The sequence below is a fragment of the Kryptolebias marmoratus genome, linkage group LG14, assembly GCF_001649575.2.
Source record: "Kryptolebias marmoratus isolate JLee-2015 linkage group LG14, ASM164957v2, whole genome shotgun sequence".
Taxonomy (NCBI): Eukaryota; Metazoa; Chordata; class Actinopteri; order Cyprinodontiformes; family Rivulidae; genus Kryptolebias; species Kryptolebias marmoratus.
Genome location: NC_051443.1, coordinates 1,868,658 through 1,879,706, shown reverse-complemented (window position 1 = coordinate 1,879,706; position 11,049 = coordinate 1,868,658). Strand labels below are relative to the sequence as shown.

At 39.1% G+C, this 11,049-nt stretch overlaps 1 protein-coding gene across 1 annotated transcript in view; it reads left to right on the top strand.

Annotated features, from left to right (window-relative positions):
- The window catches only part of ap3b1a (adaptor related protein complex 3 subunit beta 1a), a 90,106-nt gene that overhangs the window by 41,995 nt on the left and 37,062 nt on the right, over positions 1-11,049 (top strand). The window contains exons 20-22 of the mRNA XM_017438592.3: positions 3,106-3,226; positions 4,535-4,583; positions 7,187-7,290. Coding sequence (XP_017294081.1) covers positions 3,106-3,226; positions 4,535-4,583; positions 7,187-7,290 — 274 coding nt within the window. The remainder of the gene's footprint in view (positions 1-3,105; positions 3,227-4,534; positions 4,584-7,186; positions 7,291-11,049) is intronic.

Here is an 11,049-nt window from a genome sequence, read left to right as displayed (position 1 = left end):
CCAGTCTAGCACAAGGTGGAATGTGACTAATTTGTGAAGAGTGGAAACATCATCTTTGGTGCTTTGGGGCTTCATTCTCTGTGTAGAGTTGATATTTGTCCATCCATCCGTTTTCTTTACCCGCTGCTGCCTATCTGTAGCAAACACTGTGCGAGAGGTAGGGGACACGCTGGACAGGTCGCAGGTCCATCAGAAGGGCACATAGAGACAAAAGAGACAATCAACCATTCACATGTAGGGCCAGTTTTAGAGTCATCAGTTAACCTAACCTGCATGTTTTTGGTCTGTGGGAGGAAACTGGAGTACCTGGAGTAAACCCAGGTGAGCACAGGGAGAACATGTCAACTGGAGAGTTAATATGTGAGGCAAAAACTGAATACAAACACAGAGCTTAGTAAATAACAACCTGACATTTTCCATGGAACTTGTTCTGAATCCTTTATAATACACAATAGGAAAATGAGCATTTTATTATGTTTATGTGTCACGTACTGTATTTCAATCATGCTGACAGTATATTTGGAAATAGAACATGATTCCTTTGGGTATTACCGTTCATTAGAGCCCTGACCGATGACTGGATGTCAAAGCAATCAGGAATTAAAGCCTTTTGGATGTTGGTTTCTATTTGGACACTCCAAATGGATACTTTGGATAACACCCACAGAGAAAAAAACATGTGCTATTATTATCAAATTTGAACTGACAAAACTGACTTGGTTTTGTAGCCTAATTTGATTTTCTAGTCCATATCTCCATCCCTTCATATGCAGCTACAATAAAAAGAAGAATTCAGGCGAGCCAAGAAGTTTGATTTCTGTGTCCTAACTTCAGTAACTACATATTAGGTACAGCTGCAATACGTCTGACTGCCAAAGTTAAAAACACAGAGCGTTCCCTTTACAGAGAGACCAAGCTTCTGATGGACTCTGAGAACAGCATCTAATTTCCTTCAGGTCTGCTTTTTTACAGGCGTTTCACCCTTTTTGGGGGGAACTATTTCAGGGCATCTGCAACTTTTACCTCAACGTTACAGTGTCTTGTTGTCTTTAAGTTCAGTTTATGTAATGATTATATTATTGTGTGAAAGAGGAATTTTATTTGTTGAGGTATGAAAAGTAATTAAGTTAATCAAGTTTAAGTTAGCATATTACTGTCAAAAGTTAAAACAGCCTAGGTTTGTAAGCAAAGCAGTTGGAGGCAAACGGAACCATTTCTTTTAGTTGTAAATTGTAAGCAAATTTAATTAAAGGAGTTTTCTTATCACTATTGGTTTCAGACCTTTGACTTCCTCTAAAAATCAGATTTGGACCTTTTAAAAATAAAGTTTGAGAACGAATCTAATTCTAATCTAAATTCATTGTTTCAAATGAGAAGGGAAGAATAATCTCATTAACTTTGTGGCTGCACAGACGTACTGTACTTTCATACACCACCTTTTTCTCTTTTTTTCTCACACTCCCTCACTCCGTCTCCCAGGTTGGTCAGACTGTGTGGATATCGCTGGTGTGAGTTCCATTAACAAGCTAATCAAGGAGAATTTTCCTCCTGTAGCGTAACCCACATTTACATGGCTAATGGATAATGACTTTTGATTGGTCATTTAGCAGCCTGGTGTTACCAATGAATGAGATTTGAGTCATTACTACTGAATATGCTCATGCACACTCTCTTACACAGTGGCAAATTTAGTTTCTTATGCACTCTACTTCATTTGCTCACAGACACACAAACTCACACAGAATGTACCTGATTTTGCTGTGTGACAGGCTGCCGGCTGACCCTGTTCTCTCCATTAGAGAGTATAATTAGAGCAACTCACCCCGGTGCTCAAACACACACAAACACGCACACACACGCGTACAGTCAGTAATTAGAGCAGCTCACCCCAGTGCTTCCACAACAAACACAGCATAATGCCCTCATTATGGCCCAGTCATTTCAGGCAGGGCTAATCAGTCCCACAGTGATTTATATCACTTTTTCCTGTTCGCAGCAAATGAAATCTGTAGGCCAAATTAATACTGGCTTTTCATCATCGCCCAAGTTAAAAAGCCAGTTACCATCACAATTCCCCTCATTAATTTAACGGCTGAAAATCCCAGGCAGGCGGAGTAAACACTCATTATTGGAACAAATTGAAGAGGGACAGAGCAAGTGAAAGAGAGAGGAGAAAGATGGGGAAAATCTTTTTGAGCAAACGCAGCATTGAATTAACTTTGCAAACAAAAACAGATTGATCTTGGTTGTGTGATCGAGCCAAGTGAAAGCTTTCAGTCTGAATGGAAAATTACAAAGTTTGCTTTGATTTCACTTTTTGACACTTTATTCAAATGATGTGGACGCTGGAGGCACCTCATGATATGATTCAGTTACGATTCAGAGGGCTGTGATCCAATGATTTTCATTATCTGAATGTATCAGATTTTTCAATAAATTTCAGCTGGTAAGCTTTTAATCTTTACCTAAAACACTGTGAAACTGAAATATAAAGACAAAATAATACAAATTTAGAAACTGAAATCACTATGACTTATTTCACATAAACTCTGATTTATATATAATAAAGAGTAGACAATACAATTAGCATAGATGCTAACTTGACATTGAGAGTGCCATAGAAAAGCTAACGTGATTAGCATTGTGTTTATCACTGGGGATTTATACACAAATCAAACACTTTGAAGTCATGACTAAAAACAGTCATGGTATGATCACTTCAGCTGTTATTCCTCAGAGTTCAGTGAAAAAAGATGAAAAAGATGTGAAAACGGCTTTACTACAACACATTTCAACTACAGGAAGTTACTGCAACTCTCCCAGGACAAACTTTCACACAGCAGTGACTCCCCTGACTCTGTTAACGTGCCAGCACAGATAGGAACAAAATCAATTTTTCACATGTAGATACTGGTCTGCCGATGCGGATGTGTCTAAAATTAGATAATAACCCCCACATCAAAAGGAAGCTAATATGATAAATAGAAATCAAGAGTTACTTAACTTAACCAGCTCAACAGAAAATTGGAAACAAATGTTTTTTAATGGGGCGTGTTTGTTGATCATATGTACTTGTATGTTTGAGACAGCTTTCTTGTGTTTCAGTGACTCGGGTGAATCTGAGGCCAGAACTAGCAGCTCATCAGCTGAAAGCTCCTCGGAGTCAGAGTCAGACTCTGAGAATGACTCAGCTCCGCAGAAGACTGACGTGAAGGCCAAACCCAAGGTGATGTTCTGACTCTTATAACACATTTGGTGAGGTGCAGACCACCTTGAGTGAAAAATATTTGACTCCGCCCTCTCAGGTGCTCACATACTCAGACCTCTGATTTTGGCCATCTGGCCTTCATCAGGATGTTGTCTGCAGATGTTTTAGCTGCTTTAAACAGTCAATTACACAATTGAAAGATTATCATTTATCAGAAGTAAATTCTGTTATAGGATGAGACTCTGCTTTGTGTCAGTCTATGACATACACCGCCCTGAAAGTACTTTGTTGTAACGTTTCTGTGCATATATATGCATGGACCCAAGGTGTCCCAGCTGAAGTTATTTTGTCATGATGCGTGTTTGTAGCAGCTTTTTGCCACATTAAATCTTTATTTTTACTTTAAGATATTATACGTAACAGTTCACAGTATAGGATGAGTTTAAAACTGTAAAGAGGACAATGGCTCTCTTTGTTCAACAACCTGTGAGTATTAACTCTATGTTCTCCCAGCAGTGTGAGCTGAAAGCTTCAAATCCTGATTTCCACTTTGGGATATAACTTAGCTCCCAGGCTTTGGTTTATTTTTTTTCTCTTCCAGTCTTTCATTCGCTCCCCTTTTCAGCTCTCACAATCTTTTTCTTACCTGTTATGCTCATCACATCGTTTCTCACCCTCCCTTTGCTTCTCTGCGCTATGAAATTTTCATTTCATTCACTTTGTCATTTGGGCCTGGCCTATGAATTATGCATCTTTCCCTGCATCTCTGCCTACATGCCTCTTTTCAGACCGCTCCTCAGTAAAAGGGTTTCCGTCTCTATTACCCCCGCCAAGCGTCAATCAAAGAAAATCTGATAAGATACGGTCTCTAAGTTTATGGTTTGTTTTTATTCCCATTTCTCTCTCACTCCTCTGTCCTGTTTTTGTTTTATTTTCCTGTTTGTTCAGTGTGAAGTTGACTGAGTGGAATTTTATGGTTCTTTATGTGATGTGAATGGAGCCTGGTTGGTTAGGAGGGTATGGAGAAAGGCTGATAAAATGCACTCATATGTTTAAATGTGTTTTTTATTGGGTCTTTGTGCAACGTGAGCTCAAAGCATGTGTTGTCAGCTAGTGACAAACCTGACTCTGTCTCACATAATAGTGCACAGTGTTGTGACATGCCTCCCTGCATGATGGATCACTGTAAACTCCAGACATGTTACATATAAAGGTCCAAAGAGTCTGAGTGTGCCACATTTCCAGGGACTTTGTCAGTTTTTGAACTTTCCTTTTAGCCCTTGTCTTGTGAGTTGCTCACCATCAGATGCTGTGTTTGCTTTTCAGATGGAGGTGAAGTCCAAGAAGGAAGTGTCTTTATTGGACCTGGATGACTGTGAGTTTAACTGTATGAAACTGAATAAAAACAGCAGTAGGCTGCAAAAGAGCCTCATTCCCTGATCACGTTCAGATCAAAGAGGTTGGATTTTGCCTTTTGATCCGAGGGAGAAAAGAAAGTTTAAATCAAAGGGAATAATAGTCTTTTATTAATCTTTTATTTATCAGGTGGCTGGAAACATGGCTCCAAATAAATTTGTTTGTTTTTTCATGCTGCACATAAAAAGGGGAGTTTACAGAACTCCATTGTTCATGCAGGCATAGACACACTGTGGCCTACGTGCACAGAGACCACTTCATTAAAGATGAAATTACAGGTACACCTCCATAAATTAGAATGTCATGGAAAAAGGATTTATTTCAGTAATTCACTTCAAAAAGTGAAACTCGTACATGATACATATAAGTGATGTATTGTTTCCACAGTCAGTGATGGTTTGAGTATGTCATCTGCTGCTGGAAGTCCACTGGGTTTTATCAAGTCCAGAGTCAGCACAGCCATCTGCAGGACATTTCAGAGCCCTTCATGCTTCCCTCTGTTGACAAGCTTTATGGAGATGCTGGTTTCATTTTCCAGCAGGACCTGACACCTGCCCACACTGCCACAAGTCTCAGTACCTGCTTTAATGACCATGGTATTAACTGGCCTGACCTAAACCCCACGGAGAACCTCTGGAGTTTTGTCAAAACGAAGATGAGAGACACCAGAGACAAGAATGCAGACGAGCTGAAGGCTGCTATCAGAGCAACCTGAGCCTCCAGAACGCCTCAGCAGGTTCACAGACTGATGGCCTTTACACCACATAGATGAAATAAGTCATGCAAAAGGAGACCCGACCATGTACTGTACAGGACATGGACACACATTTCAGTGGGTCAACATGTCTGGATTCCAAATATTCTTTTGTTGGTTTTAGGTAAAAATCTGAGAAACTGAAATGTAAGATTTCATTAGTTAAAGGCAATTACCAACAAACTTAACAGAAATAAACACTTGAAATACATCATTCTATGTGGAACACAAGTTCATTTTTTGAAGTGAATTACTGAAATAAATGTGCTGGTATTATGCTTTTAGGGATTTCTCTTGCAATCAGCTGTACTGATTTTGTGCATGGAAAAGGTCTGCAAAGCTATATTGTTACACATTTGAATTGGCCTCCATTGTAGCTGATTTGACACCACAAACCAAGAACCAGCAGCAGGTAAAGACAACTTTATTGGGGGAGAAGGAACGGTCTTAAAGAGACAAGAGCCATCTCTATGATGGAACGTAACAAGAGTCAGTAAACAGAATTTGTGACAAAGAGAAACAGTCATGCATTTAGAACTATTTTCCTTGCCTCCCAAAAATAATAAAGTAATGATAAAACTGTACAGAATGTAGGCTTCTAAAAAAATTTGCACCTTTACCAAACTTTGTTTCCTTATTGTGTGTCATAGCAACATGACAATACAAGACTTATAAACTTAGAATAAGCACAGCCTCATATCATTCAACACAAATAAATGTCTGTTCATCTGTTACTGGTGGGCTTCATTTTTTTATTTTTCCCCAGAAGTCATTCTTCATTTCAAACACGCAAATTAATGCAGCTTTAATTTGTAATTTGTAGCTTTTTGACAGTAAAAGGTCTGTTTCATTAAGTTACATGCAATCAAAAAGAATTGTTGATTTTTCAAGGGTTTGTCATTTTTTTATCTTTTTTATTAACCCAGGCTTTCAAATAAATGTTCTGACTTCTTGTGTAACACAAAGTTTGTATATATGAATCAAAGTTTTACAGTAACATACAGTGAGCTGCTGTATTTATGTTAGCAGGTTCTCTCTGAAAGTTCATTCTTTATCAGTAAAACAATTTAAGTAAATTATCTGCAGAGGTTTAAATTTTTGTTCCAAATTTGATTTGGCCTAAAATGAAGTATTTTTAGTGTTTTCAAGTTGTTCTTACAATGTTGAAACCTTAGCTCAGTTAGAATAATACTCAAACAGACACGTGTCCAGCCTCATGCAATTAAAACCTCTGCTCCTAGATTAAAAATATCTCTTTAATAAACTGGAATTGTCTCCATGATTTTTCTACTACTCAAATCAAATTGAAATTCAAGGCCCAGCATTCCTTGAAGAAATGCATGTCACCCACTGTCTTTCCAGCCAGTTTAAACATGTTGAGAAAAGACAGTTGGAGCTGTTTTGGTCAAACCTTGAAAGGAACTGAAAGTAAGAGCTGGGCATGATTCTCAGCTACTACCATGTCATTTTAGCTCATTGTCTGAAAAATGAGTGCGTTAATGCCACTTTTAATTAATGCTAAGTTTGATAAGCTGTGGTGGCCATCTTGAATTGGATTGACTCCAAAAGTTAATCATTTGTAGCTTTAGGTCTGATCGATTTCTGAGTTTTGTTAAAATCATTACTGTCCGCATTTTGGTAGTGGGAAGTACCAACTTTAAACCCCAAATTTATGATGTTTAATTTGTAAATTGTAGCCTAAAGATGAGGCAAAATAAAAAAAATGCACTCTCTTGGATATCATTGCATTGTAAGTTTAATATAAATGTTATTTCTTTTTATTCCGTTCTGTTTTTGGCACCATTCAGTTTCTCCTGCACCTACGAACACACCAAAGCCTTCGGTCATCTCTTCAAGTCTTCTGTCAGATCTGGAAGGCCTTTCTCTTTCCAACACGTCATCAACCTTGCAGGTTAGTGTACACTACAACATATGTTTGTGTGTGTGAAATAGAGACTCGCAGGATGAATTTTCTTCCATCCTGACACTGACTGTACATCGTAGCATTGTATTCAATGGTGAAATGGGCTTTACTCCCTTGTGGAACATTTCTGCTCCAGACACCAACTATTGACCTTTTCTGCCTTCTTATATTTATAGCCAGTCAGGATAGCCGTACAGCTCTCCCTGTTTCCTGTATCTCTTATAGTCTGTCTTCTTCACCCTGTCTGTCTGTCTCCTCCACACCCTTGAACTCTATTTCTGCGTCTCATCTGTGAGTCCACCCACTTAGTTTGGCTCCTCTCTCTCCTCCTTTCCATCACCTTCCATCTCTTTGTCAGATGGTGTGTCCCTCATGTCTCTGTGTTCTGTGTATCTGATGGTTGACCTTTCCTACTTTGACGGCTCCTTTCTCACCAGCTTGTGAGCCACATCTGTGTGTTTTGTATCATGTTTTCTCCTGGGAGGAAAACGTCCAGACTATTCTTTCTGCTGTTGTTGTGTCTATTCTGTTCCACAAAGTCAGATCTTTGAGTCCACTGTTGGAAGATTTGAAATCAGAAAGGCTTCTAGAGATATAAAATCAGAATACAAGTGTTGTGACTCTTCAGTGCTTTTATTTTAGAATTTTTGTTAGTTTTGGTCTTTTTGTAAATGTTTTACACTCAAAACATTTGACCCAATTCTATCAAGGTTTGCAGTGATTACTACTTGAATTAACTTCAATTTGTGGATTATTTACCAGTTGATGGTTTACGAATCAGATGACAGAAATGACAGGTCTGATGAGCTAATTTGCTAGTTTGAGCTACTGGTTTTAATTTGTCAGCAGTCCTCATTGTTCCTGGCTTTGCTGGGCTGGCTTGTCAGAAATAAACTCTGTTTTTCTAAACTGAGGTCATTCCAAGACTTATCTACAGCTAGTAATGTATTAATTGTTCTAAAATATGTACAAGAAACCCCATTTCAAAATATTTGAACTGAGGCTATAAGTACTAAGTCTATTTTGATAACAACCTAAATAAAAGTCACATGGGGGGAAACAAAGCACATGACTTGCTGGTTCTAAAACAGATTGCAGCTGAAAATCTGCAAGTTTTCTTGCAATTTGGAGACAACAACTGAAACCCAGTCAAGACCACCTTAAAGGGATTCTTAAAGTTGGAAAAAGAGGATTCTTCTGTTTTCATAGCAGATGTTAGCTTGTTCCCACTTTTGTGGAGCCACAGCAGATAACTGGATGCACCTCAATCAGTTGTATGGATATTGAGCTAAATTTGTTGTGGTTGACAGTCAAAAAACATACCGTAAGCATGACCTTTAGTTTCTTTTTTCCAAGGTTTGATCAAAATATCTACAAGTCTGTAATTTCTCTACATTAGATGATCGTAGTCTAAAACCCTGGCATAAAAAGCAGCAGCAGATATGGATTACTTCAAGGACTGTTAGGATTTAGTTTTTATTGTAAATCAAAGTTTTTTGCTGTAACGAGAGTGGGAAGAAAAAGAAAATAGACATTGAGTCCACATGGAAATAACATTTTAGAAACCCCTAAATGATATCTTTTTTAAAACTTGATTTCAAAGTGAGACAGTCCTAAAACACCATCATTGCATTCTTGTGTAGACACACAACCTTTTGATAACATTTTCATAGCCCCACCTCTTGCCTAACCTTCGATCTAAATAATGAAGGATTATAAGCTTGTGTTTGTGTTGCTAACACCAGTTGCTCAACTACAGCAAAACCTTCATTTACTGTATTACTTCAACAAACAGACAAGGCTGATGAACACTAACATTACCTGGAATAGAGCAGAGCAAAAACCCCTTATTATTGCACCAAATCACCTAAGGTTTTTTTTATCACTTTAACTCAGCTCTTGAGTGGTTTTCTGTGTTTCCATCTGGATGAAGACATTTCTAGAAAGAGCTGTGTTGACGAGGAAGGATTGTTTTGGAAAGACAGCATTCCCGTGTGGATGGGGCCTGAGATTAGAAGGGAGTTTCACTATTTAAGGCTTAACTTTATCACCAGTTTATGACCAGTTTGTTTACCTGCATGTTAAAGCATGTGTGCCCATTTCCAGTCTCCACATTGTCCCTGCTTGGGTTTGTGGTGAGTTAGCTGACGTTTCGAGTCTGACCTGCCTGCCTGTCAGTCATTATGATTGACAGCTGCTCACAGGCCAGCTTTGATGCAGTACGAGTCTTGTTAGTCAATCTCTCCTCCTCAGGTGAAGGCCAGGGAGTAATAGAGAATAGAAATGCAGATTAGAACAGAGAACTTTTTGCACATCAACATCTGATTTAGAGTCAGTTCTATGCATAAATACATGATTGGCTACGGGATTCACAGACAAGGGTAAATAACCTCACCTTTATTCACACACACACACCCTTCCCCATGCATACAAACGCCTACCCACACATACATACACACTGGCCTCAGTGTCATTTCTATTTCTCAGCAATCTGCCCACAGAGGCAGCAAGTCTGTCTCAGCTGAGCGCTCGGGCCTTTTTAGAAAATTACTGCATGGTTATCAAAGGCATTTAGATTAACCCTGGTCACTGTCTTTGACCCACCTCCTCCTCTCTCTCCTCCTCCTCTCCCTGGTTTCTGCATGCTACCACTCTCTCTAATAACATTTTGACATTAGGATCTTCCACAAATGCCTCTTAAATCCCCCACTCTCCCCCTGCGCCACCCCAAACCTCTTCCGACCGCTGTCCGTGTGCGCGACGGGGTAACTCTGGCTGATAACTTTTCATTCATAATTAGCAGCCAGCGAATGGGGCTGCGTTAGGGGGAAATTGAACTGTCAGCGGCGGGGCGCAGGGCGTTTGACCCCATCACACCCAGAGGGGGCCATCATAATTTGTTCATTTGGTGTCCATCAGGCGAGCGCTGGCTCCCCCCTCCCACTCCCCTGTCTCCCTCCTCACCCTTCTGACCTCCCCGTAGCAGGCGCTCTGGGTTCACGTCTAATTATGAATCAGCAGAAGGACCTCGAGCACCACGAATATAGCAGCTCCTGCCCTCCAAACCTCCTGCTGCCACTCAAACTGCTGAGATTGCTTCTTAAATAGGAATAAATGCCCACAAGGAAATAGCCAGAATCCTGCAGCATGAGCAGCCAGGTGGTAGTTTCTGGGAATGTTTGTGTCGGAATGAAGTGCTTCTTTACTTCCAACTCCAGTTCTGAAAAATTTGGGACCATTAAGATATACTATAAATGGAAACAGAAGTGAAATGCCAAAGCTGAAGCCACTATGGACAAGTGCCCCCAAGTGGCCGGCTGTAGGATGATTTTTTAAAGTCATTTCTGTTTCAATTCTGAACAATAAGAAGGCATAGATGTTTTATCAGTCTTTATTAATGTTGTTGGTTGTGTGAAATGTAAATAAAAATGGAATGCAATAATAAACTCATATTTTATTCACAGTGGAACATGATAAACATATCAAATGTTCAAACTAAGAAATTATACCATTTTGAAAAAAATGAAGAAATTTTCTATTTGATGGTAGCAACACATAAAAAAAAGTTGAGAAAGAAATGTAAGTTGTATGTATAAGAAACAAGTGGAGGAGTATTTTACAGTTAATTAATTATTAATTACAGTTTATTGGCAGCAAGTCAGGAAGAGAACTGAGTATGAAAAGAGCACATTAGATATGCTGAATCTTTCATTAGTAAAAGTGGGCAGAGAGAAACATAGATACAAG